At 37.0% G+C, this 23227-nt stretch overlaps 1 protein-coding gene across 1 annotated transcript in view; it reads right to left on the bottom strand.

Annotated features, from left to right (window-relative positions):
• LOC139140251 (polypeptide N-acetylgalactosaminyltransferase 1-like) overlaps nt 1-23227 on the bottom strand; it is a 42732-nt gene that overhangs the window by 7855 nt on the left and 11650 nt on the right. Inside the window, exons 2-7 of the mRNA XM_070709367.1 lie at nt 22578-22744; nt 16803-16977; nt 9986-10186; nt 9094-9211; nt 4444-4632; nt 2576-2710 (exon numbers count right to left, since the gene is read on the bottom strand). Coding sequence (XP_070565468.1) covers nt 2576-2710; nt 4444-4632; nt 9094-9211; nt 9986-10186; nt 16803-16977; nt 22578-22744 — 985 coding nt within the window. The remainder of the gene's footprint in view (nt 1-2575; nt 2711-4443; nt 4633-9093; nt 9212-9985; nt 10187-16802; nt 16978-22577; nt 22745-23227) is intronic.

Genomic DNA, 23227 nt, shown 5'->3' with positions numbered 1-23227 from the left:
AGATTTAAAAGAACATTTTCAAGTTTAGGTACCTCTGCAATCTAAGCTGTGTTTATAAACTTGTTCAAGCCTGCTCCCCTTTATTCTGATTCTGAGTAACAAAGCTGATTCTGTATCTTACAGCAGATGTCATCAACAACATATCAGAGCAGGTCAAACGATCGATAAAAACCACACAAAGCAATGCACCATGCCAGACTTTCAGCGCACGGTAGCCCAAAAGGAATGCTTGAAATTTTAAATAGCCTAACACTCCTGTGTTGAAGTTTTCATTATGTTTTAGTTTCTTTAGTTTCACTTTGTGATGATGTGCTGCCATTTTTTTCTTCCAAAAAACATAATAAGAATTCAGTGGAAAATTGACAGATTTCTATAATATTTGTAAGATTATTTATTATATTTCATTGCGTTTTGTCAAACGTATGAATGAAACAACAGCATATCCACTCCACACATTGACACAAAGCCATGCAACAGCAGAACATTGACCAGGAATTTCTCTTTCAATATATCTAAGTACATGATAATTCATTACTAATATATATGATTTTTCATTTATCTCATGAGTTTATTGCTGTTGTAGAGTTTCCTGTATTCATTGAGTTCAGATACGATGTCAACTGCCCACAAACCATATTTCAACTGAACACAACACTTGATTCCAAATTTACCAGCATCAAGACTGTGCACATTTGACATCCGGCAACAAGAATCTTTTTCAAGCAACTACAGCTTGCATATGTACAAACACACCTGGGAACTACATGAGGGATGAGTGCCTAAACTTTTCAACAAGAGCCGTTTGACACAGCCTGTGCACACAAATGGGGGGGGGGGGTAAAAACTCAGGGCAGACACTAGGTGATGAAAGCAAAATATGTACGGGCTGCACAAAGTAGACACACTTTACTGAAAGTTTACAGCAGCACAAAAGCCACAACACTGACACACTTACCTTCCAAAAATTTCATTCCTAACCATGGTATGATTTCAAATTAAAAGAAGAGCAAGGACAGAGTGAAGAAATAAAGCATGTGTGTCTACAAACCAAATGCTGATAATATATGTGAAATGGATGTTGAGGTTTGATGTGATTTGTGAACTGTAAAATGTGAAATGATGCATGAAATGCGATGGCAATAAAATGTGTGAGAGGTACAGGTACTGTGTTTGCACTGATATTATCATGTCGTATCTGAGGGTTGTTTTATGGTTATTGGTAATGATGATTTTATCTTATTTTGGTACAGCATGTATGCTGCAGGACACTGAGGGCGCTGTTCTGCAAGCCTGCAGTACATCATAGTGGAATGAATAACAAATCACCAATCACACAATTATTATCGCATTATATCATAACCTGACGACCAAAACCTGATGTACTTTTTTGAATTATTAAATCTTGGCACATTTTCAAGATTACAGTTGACAGCCTGAGTTCATCATAACACACAGACAAACAGTATTGACAATGCTGTTGGCACCAAGCAGTGCCAGGTTGAGGACCTTGATGCCAATTAACATTGTCAACAATTAGTCACAGCAAGCTAGGGTAGCATTTAGAATTATACATAGAACATTCACCAAACTCTCCAATCATAAATACATGATGCATTCAAATGGTGATATCCAATAGATACAGTTGGCTTTGGTCTTGAACAGAACAGTCACACAACTAGACTGTGCATTTGACCTCCTGGACCCTGGAATGCCACTTTAAAATGTCTTCGTAGTGCTTTCATCTGGAAATTTATGATCATTAAATCCAGAGCGAGAATTTTATCATGACATGACCTTCAGACATGTCAGCAAACTAATACCAATTAAAACCCGATGCAAATCAATTGCTGCCATATGTGTGAAACAGTATTCTGACTATTGTTTGTGGATGGGGCGTGTACCAGCAGTACTATATTTCAATTACAAAAATATTAACCCTGCACTCTCAAAACCCAAATGCTTGTAAATGTATTGACAGTGGCAAAATACAGGTCTTAGGCTATATCAAAGATATTATATGTAATCTATACTCAGAAAAAACAGCACGGAAACGGCGACGAGTAAGTACATTTGTTCATATATAAAAGACTATTTTGTAGCATGAGTGATATTTTTGGCTTGCTTTTATCTCAAGTCTTTCTGAAAAATATTTTATCTATGTTCTGTAATTTAGAAAAATATGAACAGGCAGATTGTTCAACAACATATTCTGCGACTTGAATTTAAAAAGGCAAAAAGACAAGTCTCAACAGGGTGATAAAGAAACTCTTATCTAAACAAAACAGAATGTTGATTAGATTGCTAATTTTGTGCATAAAAGCATCAAATTATAAAAAACTGAAAAAAAACAACGAAAATGTCATGGGTAACTGATCATGGGTAAAGATCTTTGCAGGTAGATTTTACACAAATTTTTAAAAATTTTGCACATTGAGGATGACCTAGAAATGACTGTCACACACCCACAGACGTAGACATACACCAGATACGTGTTTACTGGTTATCAACTGTAGTGTCTGGTAACTAGCCTGATGTTTCAAGTGTATAATCTTCGACCTTTGACCTATGGACTCACCTCTCCCCATGCATGGGCATTTTCATTGGGTACACTGAGTTCAGGAAACACATTCTCAAGATACCACTTAAAATTTTTGCATCCCAGCCTCTTTCTGATCTGTACTCTCTCTGTAATGTCGCCAAACGCTCTTCCCTGGTATACGGGAAAAAAAGGAATGTATACACACAAAATTTATTTTGCACATTTATTTTGTACTGCAGTAAATTTTGAGTATTTTATTTAAATTGGTGTTTTGAACATCATTTACGGTGCAACAGCTGCATTAGTATACATCCTGATAGAATGGATGACGTATTCTAATGAAACTGAGACGTACACGGAAGAGGGCATATGCTTGTTTCAAAAGCAACTAAGCCATTCACCAGAGAAACACTTACTTAGCACTGACACTACAAAGACATAAATAACTGCTTCAGTGTTCAGGATTTAAATTATGACAAAGCAGATTTCTTTTAAAAACTGTGACAGTTCGCTTTGAAAATTCTTGACACTTGAAACAAGTTAAGTGTGTCAAATGTACTGAAACTTTCAGTGCGGTAGGCAAACTTCGTTCTCGATATTAACATCTTAACCTTTTGAGTGCTGTGATTTTTCCCACCAAAATTTTAGTGCAACATTTTAACAATTTTTATGAATTTTTATGTAATTTTTTATTATTTTGGACTAAACATACATCATATTTCATTGGCTACAGGTTTCCATCAAAATTTTGGCAAAAATCCGAAAAAATTTGACTGGGGTACATTTTATATAGGCGACAAAAGTTGACTTTGGCGCTCAAAGGGTTAAAAGCATATCATCCAAAGTGAAACATTTCAACACATAGCCTAGTACTGTTTATGTTTTTTCAAATACAGACAAAGGTTACAGTGCTGTGCTGGACTCGGATGTCCTGATATGTTTACAGAGACGGTCTGCAGTAATTAATCAAAGTCTTTTCTGTTTACAACTTTGGCCGAACTCTGAGATCGGTTTACTGTACAGACGCAAATCATTCTTGTGAACATTTTCTCAATGTTTTTGTTCTGAAAAGTGGCACTCATGGAGTTTAACATGTACGGTCTATGAGATCAAAATAACCTTGCCGAGAGGAAAACTGACAAAAACAGAAAGGGCTTTTAAAACCTCTCTGTTTCTCCTGAAAGCTAAATAACATATTTCTGTTCACTGTTCCATGTTATACTCTCTAAGATGTTGGATCATCCCTACACGGGGATTATAGGTTGGGTCCTACAGAACTCTCGCCATGAAAATATATGTTAAAATTATTTTAGCACAAATTATACAGATTGCTGCAAAGATTTACTGTTGAAGAGCTGACAAGATTTCAAGAATACACGACATAGTTTACGCACAGTGTGGATATTCAAAAAATTAATATTCCAAATTGCCATTACTTCTTTCAGTAATTTAACATGATTTGCATATAATTAAAAGATCAAATGTTGACTGTTGTTTCAAAGAAGTAATAAAGGCCATTTATGTAACTTTTACCCTTTCACCTTTCACCTGTTTGCAGAGTTTCTGATTTGCCACAAAAAAGCAATGGCTCTGCACCAAATTTTGGCAAAACATTTACGAGCATATTGGATGGTCTCCTTTCAAAAAACATTTTCAGGTTTGATATTAAAGAAGTCTTGCCAACAAAACATATTTTAAATACATGTATCTCTTCATCATAAATTATGGAGAAAGTGGTAAATTTTACAGTTGCAGTGCTCACTGACAAGATTTCAAGAACACATTAAGGACACAGATGATATTGGTATTCAAAATCCTTAGACAGCCATGCTAGGATGTACCTGAACTCCGTACAAAAAGCCTGCCTGTGGCCTGTCTCACCTGGCTCTACTGAAGTCACTCACCTGTGCATCTGGCCTGGTTGCATAGAAAAATCTTTTATACTCGTCCATCCACACTTCAGCTGCTCTGATTGAATTATGGGTAAAGACCTGGTCTATTCCACCAGGCACGGAATATGGATGTGTTTTTCTAAAAATGTGACCCACTCTAGAACAAGGCACAATTTCTAACGTCCCCCCACATTGCCATATCTGTCAAAAGAAAAAGAATACAGTTAGGTTACTAGTGTTTTTTAAATGAATGAATTTCAAGTTACTTTTTTTCATTATAGGAGTTGTCCTGAGGATGTAAGTGAGTACAAGTATAGTGATGAATTTTAAACTGATGGGTCTATATAGTGTACAATTTTAGACCTAATCAATGTTCTCCATTGAAAATAAGTTATTTTAATTTAATTTGCGTATGGTAATACAATTTTGCATAAATGAATAAATTTACTTAAAGGAAATTGGGAATTAGAGGGCAGTTTTAGAGGAATTAGATGGCAGGTTCTGAGGATGATTGATAAGATGAGAAAAGGCATTATCTGAGTACTGCTGCAGGGAAACGCTCAGAGTAACAACATGTTACCATACCAATGGCTTGTTTTGCTTCAGGGGAAATACACAGAGATGCAAGAGAGGTCACATTCCACCACAAAAGTCATTGATCTTCATGATGAATTGGGAAATGTAAAGGAATGTAACACTTCTTGGTAAGGGGGTGGTCAGTATTCGATGACGATGCGAAAATTTTGTCCTGTCTCATTTTGTCAAATGTAGATGCATGGCACTTTTCAACCTACATGCAACACTGTCTTTTTTTTCATTTCCGTGTCTTACGAAAATTTGTCTAAAAATTCAGTATTGTATTGAAAAAGTTTGATAATTTTGGACATATTTCTACATTATGATATTTTTCATTTTTGACCACCATTTTCAAGATCTAATACTTCATTCTATTGCAACATTAATTTGTCAGAATGTATTTATCATAATATCAAAACTGGATTTATAGCATCAATTAAAAATGTAACTGCACTACTCATTGCATGCTGATAAATCTTGTTACTTAAAAGATCAACACACCGAGCATGTAGCAGCATGGCCAAACAAAACTTTAACAATTTTCTCTTTGTTTGTTTCATTTTCAATTTATTGCTATCCCTCCAAAGAGCTGATATTTCATCTTTACATTGCAAAGATACTTATCGTAATATTGAAACTTGATTTAAACATCAATTGAAAATGAAGTTACATCACATTCCATTTCATATTGTTACTTAAAACACATTACCACTTACAATCAATAATGATTAATTAAAGATGTTAATCAATATAGATTACATTGCAATAAACACCATGCTATTTGTATCTGTAATGACCAATTAGAAATACGCATGATGTGGATTGCATTGGTATTAGGAGATAAATCATGTACCATCGATTTTAGATTTTACTTAACATCTTAGTCAGCAAATTTTTCATAGCCCTTTTTGTCAGTGAATGTGCTACATGCGCATTGTGTTCTGGCACAAAATGGAGCTCTGTGCCAGATATTGGGGACTCAGAATTCAGTGTTGCAGCCAGGACGCGCCCTTGCGACAATGTCCCCAAAATGAAACCTCATGTCCCATGTTCTTGTGTACTGCGGGTCACCTTGGGCGCACTCTTGAGTCCCACTGTATTGGGTGTAGTCTGCTAGTAGTATCTATTAATGACGATGACCTCTGTTTTGCATTATTATTTTGAGGCTTAAACTTACCACAGTCCCTCTATCCACCGGTCTGGAAACGCCTATTGTAAAGGTGTCAATCACCTAGACCGCACAGCCGAACCGCGATACGAGGGCCAGTCACGTGATAATGCGTAGCTTGGGTTTGTCCTGCATGCCACAGTCCCCGATTGTGTGTACGCTTTTCTCGAATTTTCGCTGTTTTTGGCTCTATTAAGTGTTCTCTGCGTCTATCTACGACACGAAGACAGAAATTATCATATCCTGAAACCGGTGTGTGTTTTTCGTGATCCTTATCCCATCGTAAATGATGATAGTTTGCGATAATTTCTGGGGTTGACCGCTGCGAGTGTGTTGACGTACGTAGCACAAGCAACGGCTGGAATCACACCGGAAAATTTGTGGTCCCCCTTCTCTTGCAATGCTAGTAGTCAGTGTCTCCAAATATGATCTAAATATGTTTTCTGTGTAATATTCTGTGAAATCATGCCTGTTAACTGAACAGAATAGGAAAGACAACTGCAGAAATGCATGTAGATTTTAGTTGTGTGGTCGCACATTTTCCCATGCAGCGTCAATATGGCGAATTCTCGATACGTACGCTCGCTCAGGCACGGCTGGAAACACACCGGAAAATTTGTCGTCCATTTCTCTTGCAATGCTAGTAGTCAGTGCCTCCAAATATGATCTAAATATGTTTTCTGTGTAATATTCTGTGAAATTATGTCTGTTAACTGAGCAGAATAGGAACGACAACTGCAGAAATGCACGTAGATTTTTTTCGCATATATATTTTCCCATGTAGCGTCAATATGGCCACAGTCCCTCTATCCACTAGAGGGACTGTGGATATGGCGAACTCTCGATACGTACGCTCGCGCTCAGGCACAGTAAATACCTTTTACAAAATGCTATCATGTCAACACAATAACAAGTTTGGTAATGAACTACTCAGCTGTCGATGTTAATATTCAGCTGATTTTGCCTGTCTTCTTGATTTCGGGCAATAGTCCATGACACTTGCGAACAGTGCATGGTCATTTTGTTTTTCGATCGTGATCATAATGCAACCATAATGTGTGGTCCCTTTCAAGCTTTATCTAGAGGGGCAATGTTACCCATTTAATGAAAAAATAAATTGTTTAGTGTTTCTAAAGTGAACAAGTTGTAATGTTTTGTGATATTCTGAAAATAACAACCCACAAACGTCATGTTTTTGAACGATCACATTGCGGCTGTCATAGGATCGTGGGGTAGCGACATCGATATAGCGGCCAGTTGAACATTGTCAGTGTCCTTTGTTTAAGGTGTGAATCGTGTGTTGGTTCATATCACGGAGTGTCACAAAGAAACCAGCCACGTTTCCAGACCGGTGGATAGAGGGACTGTGCACTTACGTACTTTTGGAGCTGCTTATGATTAAAAGTATTTAAAACGCTGCACTTGATATCATAATTTGCTTGACTGTAGTCCGTCTGAGCTCTGATTGGCGGCAGATACGGTATACTGCTACAATTGCCTGAAATTCAAGCATAGCGACGCGGTCTGGGTAGCTTGGATTTCATTCAGTGAAACTAATTTGTTACAAAAAAAATACAAAATTTGATTGACAACTGACTCATGATGTCCCCAAAATGTGCAAAATGTCCCCAAAAATAAACGGTAGTGGGACATAGTGTCCCTGGTTTAAAATTCCTGGCTGCAACACTGAGAATCACAAAAATTTTCCTAAATTTGATATCTTACCCAGCATTTATTATACATCCAATTAAATTTAATGTCACTATGATAAATATTAGGCTACATTTAAGTATAATATAGTATTACATGCTACTCTGAATGTTAAACATCATAAAGAGTAATGATCTAAATCTGTGTACTTGCACATAGCAACAAAATAGTGTTTACTTTGTGAAACTATAATTTGATGGCATACCGTGCGAGTAAAGTAAATAACTGGAGGTTATTTCTGATCAATGCTTGCGGAAATTAATCTGATCTTCAATTTCTGACGTTTTTTGAAATGAAGCTACTGGATGCATAGAATGACTAGGTCAAGCTTTCCGCAAAGGTTTTCCTGTTTTTCCCATTTTCATCAAGGTTAATCTATCCTCCCCATCCAACAAATATGTATTTTTTTATTCAATCCATCATCCAACAGGCGAATGCCAAATTACGGGATGAGGTACTCAGTGCCCTCAAAATGAAGAAATGAGGAGTAAAGTGCCTTGCTCAAGGGCACAACACAGTGTTGGATTTACCAACCCACCATTCACGGACAGTGAGTCCATTACTCTGGACTTAAATACAGGGTCTTCAACTCACCATCCTCCAACAGTGAGACTGGTACCCTAACCACCACCCAACGGTGCCTCCAGTGGCATAGTAAAACATAAAATCCAAGGTCCCATCACAGTACAAGAATTTTTGCTTGTCCTTGACATTCAGCAAAAAGTCATGCAGTGTTGATGTTGCCTTTTTTCTTATATCCTTTCTTTGCATACACCAATTTGGTTTGAGAATATTACCTCAACAGTCACTGTTAACTTTCACTGACAGCAAAACTCATCCCTATCTTTTGTGGAATCTTTGGGATATGAAGGGAATTGGCAGCTCTACACATTAACTCATTTAATTTCAGTCATGTTGTGACTCAGGTCACATCAGGTTGTGACATCAGGTTGTGCGTGGGCCATTTATTTTTAATAATAGGAACATTCAGTAAATGGATTTTTTAATGCACATTGCAAGGAAAGAAGACATGACACACGGGGTTTAACGGTGATGTGTGTAATATATAACCGGAAAGAAAGGTATTGTTCATGCCTACGTCATGGGGTTAAACCAAAGTTAGCAGTGAAAGTCTATGAGTGGGATGAAAAGTGAAATTGTTCAAATTTCCACACATCAACACAGGTATAAAACTAGTTCCCACTCACCCTAAATGACAACTCAATATTTTCTCCTCCCCATATCTCCATGCCAGTGTCATAGCTACCAATGTGTTCAAAGTAGGACCTGTCCACTGCAAATAACCCACCAGCCATGGCAGGTGATCTGAAGAAAACAATATAAAAATTACAGCTTATAGACTTACACTGCTTTATTTTTGTCTGTTGAATATCAATGAAATACAATGACTTGACTGAAATATTTCAACTACATTAATGTACTGTATTATTTACAAAGCAAGCTTTGGCAAAAAAACCTGAAAATTATTTGTTTGCTTATGAAAGCTAGGTCATTTCGAAACAAGTGTACAGAAAATAGGCTAGCATAATATATATGACCAAAATCTCCACATACAGTCAATAAGGACAGTTGCAAATAAAAATTTGCCCTCTACAATTCATTATACGATAATGTATAAGAGATTAAGTCATAAACTGATTTTGCCATCTTTCATACTGTGTTAGTCTTTCAGCATAAAATGCCGGGTACTTAATATTTTGGGCACTACAAGCGTAGGTGAACGGCAGCTGGCACCCACACAATTACACGTCAGTGATTCATGCCACGCCGACATTGTAAATGCATGGCTTGTCAAGTAGGCTAGATACACCAGCTGATGCAAGGCTGGGTATAGAATCCTACACAGTACAGAGTAAGCAACTATGTATAATAGGAGTAGATGCTTAACATGCTGAACTAAAAAACTCTAACATTGATGCCCATTAATTTGTCATCTATCAATTTCAGCCTTGTATCCACCTGATTTACAAGTGCATATCACATTAATCAATATTTGAATACTTCCCAGTAGAGTTTATATGTACAGCTTGAAACTTGTTCGCAACCTTTGAATCCTGATAAATATTTTAAATCTTTTACCTTATTGGTTCAATTTCACTGTTTCTTTTCAGGATATCGCTCTGTGGGATGTTGTTCCATTTGAAATGCAACCCCCAGTTGAAGCCTCCCCTCACTGAGGGCGACGCTGAGTATTCAAAGGTGTTGGGATCTATAATGTCAATGACCGGACAGGCTATGGTGCTGCTGTCTCTGTATATTCTGTCTATAAGTGGCTCCAACCTTGGCACAGAAGAGAAAAAAAATCAACCAATGAACAATTTATATCTCTGCAAATAGAACGTAACTTTGTACAGCTTGATAGATTGTATGTGAAAATGTATATGGCCACATAACTCATTTTTTTTCAATTATTTTCTCAGCATACTACATTTTAAAGAGATTAAATGCCTCAATCTAAATTTTCCTCTCCTAGGTCATAAAAGTTACCTTTCAAATAACCAGGAATTACAATCTGTATTTCAAAAATTACTGGCTGTTTGTGTATTTTGATTATGACCTTGTTCATCATATGAAACTGTTACTATATTTCAATCATAAATTAGACACACACACGTCAAGTAAAAATGAATTCTCAAGAAAATCAGTTTGGCTAGAAAATGGTCAACTTGTTAGTGCCTCAATATTGCATGTAATTCAGCCATAGCAGACGTACACAACACACAGCATGTGCAAAGGCTGAAATTAACAGAAACAAGGTCGTCAAAGTTGAAGGAGAAAAAGGGAGTGAAAATTAAAGTAATATCATAAGCTCACCATAAAGAATAGTAAGCAATATTTTGGGGCTAGACTTTGACAAATATGATTTTCTCCTAATTAATTTTTATTCGCTTGCTGAATGAACTCTGATCAACCTACGATTCTGTAGCATATTCCATTACTTGTTAATTGGATAATATGTCATCCTCCTGGGAAAATTCACAAACAATGTGTCATACCTGATTATATATTGTATATGTAATTATGTGTTGTGTAATTACACTTTTCATCGTAGAAAGGACTTATAGTGCCAAATTGTCCAATTACATGGTGTTCTAGAATTCAATTATTTTAGTTTAAATTCTGTGCAGTCTGTAAGACTCAATACATGGCATATGTCTAAAACCGTTCCAAAGTCCACTTTACCCTGGATGGTATATTACTGCAACGATGCTTTCAGTCACATTTGTGTCCATATCAATATGAGCAAAGGGATAAGCTATAAATAAACATTTAATATCGGCGTAGTACCAGCAAACGGAAGTATCAGGTGGCAGTTACAAAATTCATTGCTCATCAATATACCTGTCAATATGATGATTGTTTGTCAACGATCGTATCTGCAGGTATTATTCATGTACTTTATGTACACAAATAACAGATACATGAAAGATACTCATGTGAACAACCTTCAGAACTGAAGTGTATATGGAGTTAGAAAGATGTTGAAGTACCCTAATTTAACTCTTTGATGTTTATGTTTTTTGCGCCCTAAAGTTATTTTTGGCACATATTTTAAAATATTTTGTGATATGTTACAACCATTGCTGCAGTGTGCTCAACTCTTCAGAACCAAATTAACCCTTTCAGCGCTGTATTTTTCCCACCAAAATTTTAGTGCAAGATTTTACCAATTCTTATGAACTTTTCTGCAATTTTTCTTATAATTTTGGACTAAATGAACACAATATTTCATCAGCCACAGTTTTTTTTATCAAACTTTGGCAAAAATCCAACAAAAATTGACCAAAGTATATTTTATAAGGGTGACAAAAATTGACTTTGACACTCAAAGGGTTAATCAGATATCCAGACTGTTCTGATCAATCAAAATTCCCTGAGCTGTATAGTTCTCATATGACAGCATTCATGATGTATGTACGCAGTGATAACTATTGACTACTATTGAGAAGTCTAGTATCTATATGTATTTGGATACCCAAAACAAATGACAGATGGATGCTACACTGCTCTCTAGCAGTTCAAACTATGCCTTTCAGCCTCAATGGACACCAGGTTGTACAAGCTGCGCTGGCAACAAATACCTGTTATTTCACAAGACCCAATACTGTAACTCGGACAAGAATCTCCCCAGGGCATGCAGACTTGAGACACAATCATACTGCTTCAAAACAATGTGGAAAAAATTTTGGATTAACAAGTGTCCTTCCGTTTTTCCTATCCAATGGCGTAATTAGGCTGGAGCTATTTAACACCAGCGTAGCAAGAGCATAGATTGAATGGTGTGCTCTTTCAGACAAGTCCTTCAGAAACAACAGATGAACTATACGCATGATTTACTCTGTGGGCAATCTTTCTGAAAGACTTCGCAGCATATTTTTTTCAGTTCAGCTCCACTGAATCCCTCGCTACCCTGGTAATCTCTGTAAACATGTGATGCCTAAGGACCCAAAAAAGTAACCACTATGAGATAAACCTGTGAAATATATACAGAAGTTTACAGACGACATTACTTAGCAAATACATGTACAATTACACTGACGCCCGCCTACAGATCCCATCACATCGTGAAAGGTGTGAAACCAATGAAAATACTAGGTTTTATTGCTACATAACTTTTATTATCAAAAAATATTTATAGAAAGTTCATCATTATTATTCAATCAAAACAAGCAAGCATAGTAAACAAGGCTACTTTTCCTGGGCAAATAGAATTAAGTTGAATTAAAAAGAGCATTTCTTGAATGCATATGGTTTTATAAAGAATAATTTTTATAGAGGTTTCACTTCTATTTTTGTAGCAGGTCGGTAGTGGGTGGAAGTTTCAGAGTTCGATGTAGATTTCTGAAGTAGCTCAGCAGCTATGGAGCTGGTATGAACCATGGACCCTCGAGGGTCTATGTATGAACACACATTTCTTTGTTTCATTTACATCAGTGTCTATGAAACATCGGGTGTCTGCCTACACTGGAATGGCAAATGTTATCGCATGTAACTACGAAATAACTGTGTCTGTCTAATATTTACTCTGCAGTGACATGACGGTATTGATGCAATTTTGCTTCAACAACAAGGCAAAGATACTGCATAAGATATTGTTCATGGCTCATTCTCTCTCACTGAGATGACGCTGACGTACTTGTAGAACTGCATGGCATGTCTGTAGTGAGGTCTGGTTTTCATTGACGTTACAGTGTGATAGTTTGAAGGGATGCTTCCCAGGCTCGCTACAACTTGATGCATTTGCAGAACCTATCATGTAAATGACATCAATCTGTGATATGCCCTAGAGTAGTGTTTCAAAGCTGGTGGTATGTAGTCCTGACACGCTAAGGTTAAACTTTGTGGTGGCCACTGCCTGACTGAAGTCATGCACATCAGCAAACACATAAAAAGGACCCAAAATCCTTTTTTTGGTGGGACTGTATCCCTGTATATTGTGTACATAGGGTAAATGTCACTAAGCGATAACTCCCCTGCCTCTGTGAACTATAATTGTGTAAACATCCACGTATGCACAGTTCTGTCCTACATCTACAGTACATCACAATCCCTCTGTTGTGTGTTGAATGTTGCACTGGCAAAGTAAAACACATTTAACTTTATTGAGCTTCATGAAAATTCCAAACCTACGGTTCAACAAAATCAAACTTCTCATTAACGCTTTTTTCAAGGATGGAAAATTTTGGTCCCCAACACAACCTAAAGTGACATGCAGGCAAATCTGATCAGCCTACCAGCACTGTACAGCAGCTGGCCGCAAGAGGCTGATCTGCCAACACTTCAATACATGTGCTATTGCTAAAAATCTGATTTGCTGCTGAATCAGTTAACTATCTGAGTACTGGCTCAGCTTATGCTGCCGGTTATTACAACCATCCTGTAAATTTATTGTTCAAATTTTGTTTTAAGAATGAATTCAACTTGCCAAAGCATTTGATTTTAAATACTCATTTGACTTTTAGTAAAGATGGTAACATTATGAAATCTGTTGTCACAGTAGTTGTGGTTGGGAATGATCTCATTGTTTGCCAGACTTCAAAGGTGACCTTTGATGACCGATGTCACAGTTGGCTGTAACATTCCCAAAGAAATATGTGTTTGCTGGGAATTTTATCAGCAATCGATACTGTCTGTGCGTGTTTATCATTATAATCACTTGCTAAGGTTGTACATCTCTTTTCGTCCTGTTTATGTCTGTTTAGTTGAAACAATTACAGTCACATAATTTTTTTGTGCCATGGTGATCTAATTAAGTCATATAATTGAGACAAAATTGTATTCAAATTATTGTTTTGTACTTCTTCACAATACATGCCTTACTTGAACAAAAACAATCAATAAAGTGTGATTTCATTCCAATTCTAGTTTTGTTCTGTTTATGTATTTCCATATTTTTGTCTTCTCCTTTTGGCTACATTTCAAAACAAATTCATTTGTACCATTTTTCCTTGAAGAAAGTCTTTACGCAATAAAAGTCTGAGGGTTTTTGTGGCCTGTGACATCAGGAAAATAGAATGCCTATGGTATGCTGCATTTTTCTTTGTAAGCGCCCATGCTTGGGCAAGCGCCCATCTCTAACTTTTGATTAAAGTTTCAAATCGACTCCTTGGGCAAGTGCCTACAGTGATTTTTCAGTGGCCTTGGCCAATGGAAAATAAAAAGTTTTAATATCATTTTGTGTGAGTTTTCGTTCATTCTACATTTTTTGGTTGCATTGATATTTCTCCTCTTATATTTTGATGGAACTTAAAAAGGGCAGCCATATGTTATGTGTCTAGACATTGAACATGTTTGATGACACATTTTGAACAACGTAACATTTGTTGCACTTTTTCTGCCAGCTTTATGCTGACTATGAAACGGAGCACTTGAAAAATGATCTAAATTTGAACATGCCCGGGTGGAGTCCTGGTAAGCGCCCACCCCCAATTTCTAAGAAAACTGCATGTTCCGGACCCTGGGTGTTTTTCGCGGGAAAAAGATGGCAAAAACATTTACAAAAGAGAATTTATCAAAATTAAGCCTAATGACAGTCCCACTGTTTAGGATATTCAATGCCACTGCTTAAAAGGAAAATATCTTTCTAGCAAGATGATGAACAGGAAGTCAAAATTTGGAGCAACAGGGTGAGGTCTGACAGTTATAGCACTGGACCCTGACATTTCAGAACTGTGCACATAAACAAAGTATCTACCACCTTCCCACTGTTGAACTCATCAGGTCTCCGGCCACCCTGTCAAGTTGAACTCATTACCAGGACAAAGTTTCAGGCTTCACAGTGTATTTTGTTTTCACAGTTCAGGCTCAACTTTCTTTCCCACCTGCTGATTTGTAAACAAATTTGCTGAAGTGATATGGGATAATGAAAACTTCGCCTGATGACCCATTAAACTGCTCTCAACACCCCTACTCACTTGACGATCATCCCCTGCCAAGGGAAGACTTAAAGATCCCATTATCACACTAGCACTAGTAGCAGGGCATGCCAAAGGGCCACGCATAAAACTGATCATTAAAATTCTTTCCCACTTCCTGCCTGAGAGCTTTTATCTCACAGTTTCTGCATGGTTTGGTTGTAGATGATCTTAGACGATTGACTGGAATAGCACGACAAGGTCACTTAACTGTCATCCATTAATTAAACATTGAACAAATGAATAAATAATGGAATGATTGAATAATGATAAAAATAGATAAATGAGGACTTTGCTGTATCTTTTACAAAGTTGGATAAAAATATGTATTGTTTAGTAGTAGTATTTGCATATAAAGATAAATACATGTACAGACATCAAAACTCATAAAATTATTGAGACTTCATGCTGTCAGAGGGACAGTTCACTATTGTACAAAATGTGTTGATCAGAACACAGGGTGTAGAGATTGAAACTAAAATATGTAAAACGAGTACAGGAATACTGCATCAGTTTTGTATTACGGATGTACATTCGTACCTGTTATGATGAGTGCAAGATATGTCCTACTGTGATGAGGAGGCATCATGGGCCAGTGGCTAGAGCAGTGGACTCACGATCAAAGGATGGTGAGTTCGAGCCCCGGCATGGCTGTGGTGTTGTGTCCTTGGGCAAGGCACTTTATTCCTCATTGCTTCTCCCCACCCAGGAGTGATGGGTACCTGGTAGGACAGAGGTTGTTATGTGTGCGTTTAGCTCTGCTGCGCTTATTGGCTGCACATGTGAGCTGTAGTTTGCTCCCCAGGAGTTGAGTGGTATCATATTAGGTCCAGTGACCAGGGGTAATAATAATTGTAAAGCGCCTTGATCACATCTACTTGTGGATATGTGCGCTATATAAGAACCAAATATTATTATTATTATTATTATATTATATGAATATGTTTGTGAAACCCACAGAAACCCCGGTCTGATTTGTTCTCAATATTCAACTCTTTGATGTATTGCCAGCAAGCATCTCTGAGAAGTTACAGTTGTAGACATTTTGTTATCTCTAGATTTTATCTTCATGAACGACAGAGAAAGTACCAAAGGGAAGGGAGGTTCAGCCTCTATTCTCACACATTTTGTGTGTAGCAAAACTAATAAATAAATGGTAGCTAGCTATTTGCTGGGATTAAGAAATGTTAATGTTTAGTATTTGACAAGGTGTGCCATGTTGAAAAGTAGTACAGCAAAGTAACACTGCTCAATGAATTTACAAGATTTTGCGATTTGCTAAGGAAAAGAACTGTTTTGCATCAGAATAATTGACAAGATATATGCTGTTTTAAAATAGAAGACGGTTGGTTCAGCTGTTATCACACAACTTGAATCATGTATCTGAAAATCGGTCCATAAATTTTTGATAGTATGCAATTTGTCAGGACACACAAATGCTGATAAAATAATTGACAGGGTATTGCAGACGTGTTACTTACCAATTGTGATTGACTTCACAGTGGGAGTCGAGAAACGCCAATATTTTACCACTGGCTTTTGAAGCCCCAAGGAGCCTTGCTCGGATCAGACCTTCTCGTTTCTCCAGCCGTATGACTTTTACTTTATTATGGAAATTTGTTTCGACATAATCATCTAACTGCTCTTTGAGCTCACCTGTAATTATCAAAATGAAAGAAAGAGAGAGAGAAAGTGAAAATGCTGCAGACAGGAAAACCACATACACAAAATTTGAATAAAACTATAAGTATTAAAATCACTTTTATACATCTTGAAAGTTAATAATGAGTCAGCCAGTAAGTACTTTGCAAACTGTTGTCTATGTATAGCTCTTCATTTAACCCTTTGAGCGCTGTAATTTTTCCCGCCAAAATTTTGATGCAAACATTTTACCGATTTTATGAATTTTTATGTAATTTTTTCATAATTTTGGACCAAATGGACATTACATTTCATTGGCTACAGATTTTTATCAAAATTTTAGCAAAAAATTATGAAAATATTGACTGGTGTACATATGATAAAGGTGACAAAATTTGACTTCGGCGCTCAAAGGGTTAATAATTTGGTATTTCTATTTTAAACAAGTCATCGTTGATGACACAGTCCCCGCTTGCTAATGGATACTTTGATTACAGGTCCTGTGATAAAAATACTTTGATACAGATGGCACTCAATGGCCAAGAATGAGTTCCATTGTGATGAAAACATAAAACCAACGTAGGCCACTATCCTAAAGGTCATTAAATGAGTCAACTGGGAATTAGTTGACAGGATGTTGCAAAACATTTTTTCATACTATCCTAACACTAACAGATTATCACCGGTACCATATTTCATAAAGTTTTATGCAGTATTTACAACACTATGAGATCAACATCTGTATCAAGTTTCATCAAATTTGACGTTGTATTTGTGGATATATCACTCTAATTAGGAAAGTTCATTACATATGCAATTACAAATTAATTAAAATGACACTGATAAATGTCCTTTTCACTGTTAAAGCAATGTGAGCTTAACATCTGTACAAAGTTTCATGAAATTTGATGCAGTATTTCTTGACATATCAGCCTAATTATGAAACTTCAATAATTGACATGATACTGCTACATGACGTGAAACAAATTGACGAGCATGTATGAAATATGTCAATGTCCTTGTACTAACTTTGAATGATACTGGTGGAAATATATCTGAGTTATGGCTCAGTATGAGAAAATTGTAACAAAATCGCCGCCACGCAGCGATATTTGATCTTACCGTTTAAAAAATCAACATGTATATGTATGACATAATTCAATGTCCAGTTACAAACTTTGAATAAAATCAGTTGAGACTTGCCAGAGTTATGGCTCTCGACATGAAAAAAAAAACATAACAAAATTGCCACCATGTGGTCGTATCGGACCTTATAGAGAAACAAATCAAAGTACATATTTATATCAAAGTACATATGTATACTATAAGTCAATGTCCTTGTACCAACTTTGAATAAATTTGCTTGATACATGTCTGAGTTATGGTTCAGGACATGAGAAATCATAAAAAAAACGGCCACAAGGCGGCCATATTGGATCGTATCACAAAACAAATCAATGTGTATATGTATGACATAGGTCAATGTCCTTGTACCAACTTTGAATAAAATCAGTTGAGATATGCCTGAATTATGGCTCTGTACACGAAAAAATCATAAAAAAATGGCTGCACAGCAGCCATATTGGATCATATCACAAAACAAATTGACATGCATATCTATGATATTGGTCAATGTCCTTGTACCAACTTTGAATAAAATCGGTTGAAACATGTCTGAGTTATGGCGCTGTACATGAAAAAATCGTAATAAAATGGCCGCCTGGCGGCCATATTGGATCGTATCACAAAACAAATCGACATGCATATATATGACATAGGTCAATGTCCTTGTACCAACTTTGAATAAAATCGGTTGAGATATGCCTGAGTTATGGCTCTGTACATGAAAAAATCAAAACAAAATGGCCGCCTGGCGGCCATATTGGATCGTATCACAAAACAAATCAATGTGCATATGTATGACATTGGTCATTGTCCTCGTACCAACTTTGAATAAAATCGGTTGAAACTTGCCTGAGTTATGGCTCTGTACATGAAAAAATCATAATAAAATGGCCGCCTGGCAGCCATATTGGATCATATCACAAAACAAATTGATGTGCATATCTATGACATTGGTCAATGTCCTTGTACAACTTTGAATAAAATCGTTGAAACATGTCTGAGTTATGGCTCCGTACATGAAAAATTGTAATAAAATGGCCGTCTGGCGGCCATATTGGATCGTATCGCAAAAAAAATCGATGTGCATCTGTAGGTCATAGTGCTATGCCTTTGTGCCAAGTTTGAACAAAATTGGTTCAGCAGTATCTGAGAAACTGTTGATGACGGACGGACGGACGGACGGACGGACGGACACACGGACGGGACCCAATCTATAAGTCCCCGCCGGACTTCGTCCGCGGGGACTAATTAGAGCATGGCATATTCAATCGATATCACCAGAGATTTGTACACTGAAAATGTTCTTTTTAGAATTCACTGTCTGTATGGATCTGCATTTTGTTAAGTGTGAAATACACAATGGGATGGGAATAGTTACTTGTTCATTCTTGAGAGTTTTCAAACATTGTAATTCTTCTTCACTGTAGGAATAAATTCTTAGCCAGTCTTTGCACATTGAACAAGAAATTTAATGAGCTTTCTTTCATCTTAGTAGTATAGTACTGTGAAGTTGTAAAAATGGGCCCAGAAACAGAAGAATTACAACCAGACAGCAATAACTGAATAAGTCACGACCAGAGCCATTGGATAAGAAAACCTATAGATGATCTGCGCTCCAAGTCAGCAGGTCCCAGTGGATGTCTGGGGAGTATAACCAAGTAGGTTGTAAACCCTGTATGACTGTGTCAAACTCCCAAGCCACCGTTCTAAATACACGTGCCATCACCTCAAATTGATAGAGCATCTCATAGGCTAATATGTGACAAGGGAAATGTCCGGTTGATTATTTCGCAGTTTAGTCATGTTCAGTGGTATGGCACGTTTGCCTATCTTGGTTGTATCTATGCTTGACCCCATGGGTATAAGACACAACCTGGGCTGCATCACTGTAATTTATAATGTACTTTTCTCTCTTATGAACCAGGTCTTCGTTATCTGACCCTGGGGCAACATGTACAGTACTTTCAATCCACATCTTTTGCCAGGTCACACTCTGCAAACCAGACGATAAATTTTCAGTGAAGTGGCGAGATGAAGTACATAAATAACAGTAGCGTTATAGAAATTGTGGCCGTCTTTTTCCTCTGACCCTGATGAATATTTCAAGACTACACTTCAATCCAGGTGTGAGAAATAACAGAGTTGCTAGGTATTACGAAAAAACCCCACACTACGTATAAGCAGTTTTGACAGGACTATCAACAATAAAAGGTCATGCTACCTTCAGTTCGAAGCACTTCAAACTGTCAAACATGCTAAAGACTGCATGCATTGATATCGTTCATCAACAAAACAAAGTCTCTGTATCGATCATGAAACTTTTGAGCCTGACTCAGAATTTTCTGAGCTGCCATTAATCATATTTTCCGCACCAGTGCCCACGGTAATTTATCATTTTTTTCTGCACTATAGCACATCGGCAGCCATCAAATGGCACAAGATTCCCCGACTAAGTCACCCGGTATCCCATGGGATCATGAGGATTTTGTACTCGGAGTGCAGTCGGGAATATTTACATGCCCTGTCCTTGAATCATTGTAAAGTAGTCTGAACGGCTTCTCACAACTCAGAGTATCCAGCTATTGTATTGCCTCAGTGAATTACACCATGCCGATTCCCTTTCATCTGTGGAGTGATAAGAAGTTGCACAACTCTACATGGACAACACGACCTGAGCTAAATGATTCAATATTGTGGGTAAAAATCTCATTGATCCAGATGCTTGAAATACACAGGGACTTTAACACTGTTTGAAGTAGTAGTGGAACAAATCAAGTGGCCTGTGAACTACGACGCATATATATGGTTTCTGCTCAGATTTATGGATCATGCCAGTCCAGGGAAGCATTTGATATTTGTGCAAATTAAGCTACAGTATAACAATCGGTTACTGTATAAACAATCCAGGGCTGACAAACACTGTTACAGGACTGTTGGGTAGTAGCTCATACAGGTTCTGGGAATCACCATTTAAATGGGTCTATTTTATAACACTTGAGCAGTTCCTGCGGGGGGGGGGGGGGGGGGGGGGGGGGGGGGGGGGGGGGGGGGGGGGGGGGGGGGGGGGGGGGGGGGGGGAGGAGATCAAGATGTACACTTTGGTTTGCTCACCTTGGTGTGAATTTGACAAAAAATAGACTAAGTGAGACTGACATTTAATAATTACACAGAGATTACAAATGAATCACAGCTCATGTATATTTTTATTTTGCACTGGTTGCAGAGTTAATATAGAATGCAAAAACAAAACAGATTCAGTAAATCTACTTTTTGTAAGCCTTGAGGCAGTGACAGATCTATCTTCTTATGAAGTTACATGAATGAAATACTGAGGTTGAATTTTCAAATCAAAGTGAATAATAATGACACTACTCATGTGGAGTCATAGTATAATCTGTATTAAATAGGCCCTCTCAGCAATCACATGCACATATCAACTTACTGATACTCAAAAAACACGCACACAGATTAAAACATCTACTTGACTTTGCATGTAAGTCACAGCTGAATTCTGGGTAAGTCAGAGCTGAATTCTGGGTAAGGCCCAGTTCATGACAAAATCAATCAACAATATGAGCAAAATGTAAATTCAAAGGTATCTTGACATATTGCCATTTTCACAAATGACACGTATCATAATTCATATACAATTTCCTGGCTTCTGTGTTTGTGACCCTTGTAAAACCTCTGACCATGAGAGATGGCAGGGGTTGGCCAGGTCCCAGAAAAATACATGATAATAACAAACAGAAGAATTGTGTGTCATTCAAGTAGTCTCTAGGGTTGCTTGCTATTGACCTACATGTTGTAATTTATGTCAACCAGTTCCGGAAGCCATACATACATGTGTAGTTTGTAACACTCCAAAATGCAGGTCTACGATATGTAGTACACGTGTACCATGCCATTCACATTTATCATGTGGGGCACAAACTAAAGTCAATGATATGTTTGTACACAGACCATGTTCAAAGTTTGATGCATGTCAAGAATAACAGATTTCAGTGTCAATGCAAAAAAAATTCGCTTTAAGTTTCAATGGTTGAAACTTTTCATCCTTTTTCAATACTTTTGTTCTGTTTGTGAGACAATTTCTTGCTTGACTCCCAAAGTCATGTTGAAGTGTCTACCGTAGAGTACACCCTGCCACTGTAGAATGTACAGTGTGTGTGTGTGATATATCAGGGTTTACGGTATTGTTGACAGCTGAACTCAAGTCCAAACTATAGACTTCATTTGCCAACAAAACAGCAAATTCTGTACAATCCAATAATGATAAAAATCAAATACAATCCAATACCGATGCATTGTGTTTCAACATACTTAGTGAAAGGAACAAATTGTAAAAATTTTTGGGAATAAAAATCATGAAACTTTTTTCAAAGGTTACAGTATTTTACTCCTTACAGATTCACTTCCCATTGAAACTCATATGTCAAGGCATTAGTTTAGCATTATAAGAGTGAATAAGAAACTTGAAATTGACTTACCTTTATCACTGTAATCATCTACTAAAATGACTTCTTGTAGAAGTTTAAGTTTGGATCTATTTATTACACTATGTACAGTTCTTAGTAAAGTTGACCAAGCTTCATTGTGAAATATTATGACAACACTTGCAGTTGGTAAATTTTTGCTGTATCTTACACTATCACACCTGAAAGAAAAAAATAAAGATCTGTTATACTCTTGCCAATATACAGGGTATTCTAATGCTTTTGTTGTAACAGGGTTTAGTTGAAAGTATGCTCAATTTTTTTAATGGCTCGTGAATTAAAATATCTTCCATATTAAAGTTCAATTTCATTTCAATTTGTCATCTGATCAATGTCTGTCAATAGCCTGAATTTGTAATTGAAACATACTAGAAACTACACAAGGCTGTTGGAAATTGGTTTTTGCTTTGATTTCTCATGCTTTTTTGAGATGTCATTGGTTAAAATGAAACTTTTCCACGAAATGCAACCATGTTAAAAAAAATTATATTACAATGCTTCCCATTTTAAACTTCAGATGACTTGTGGACTGACATCATATTCATCAACACAGCAACATTTTAAACTCTTTCACTCCTAAAAAAACTGTGTAATCCTAGTGTTTCAAAGGAAGAGGTTGGACCTACACACTACAAGACAGGTAG

Source organism: Ptychodera flava, chromosome 9 (assembly GCF_041260155.1).
Source record: "Ptychodera flava strain L36383 chromosome 9, AS_Pfla_20210202, whole genome shotgun sequence".
Taxonomy (NCBI): Eukaryota; Metazoa; Hemichordata; class Enteropneusta; family Ptychoderidae; genus Ptychodera; species Ptychodera flava.
This window is presented reverse-complemented; position numbering and strand designations above follow the sequence as displayed.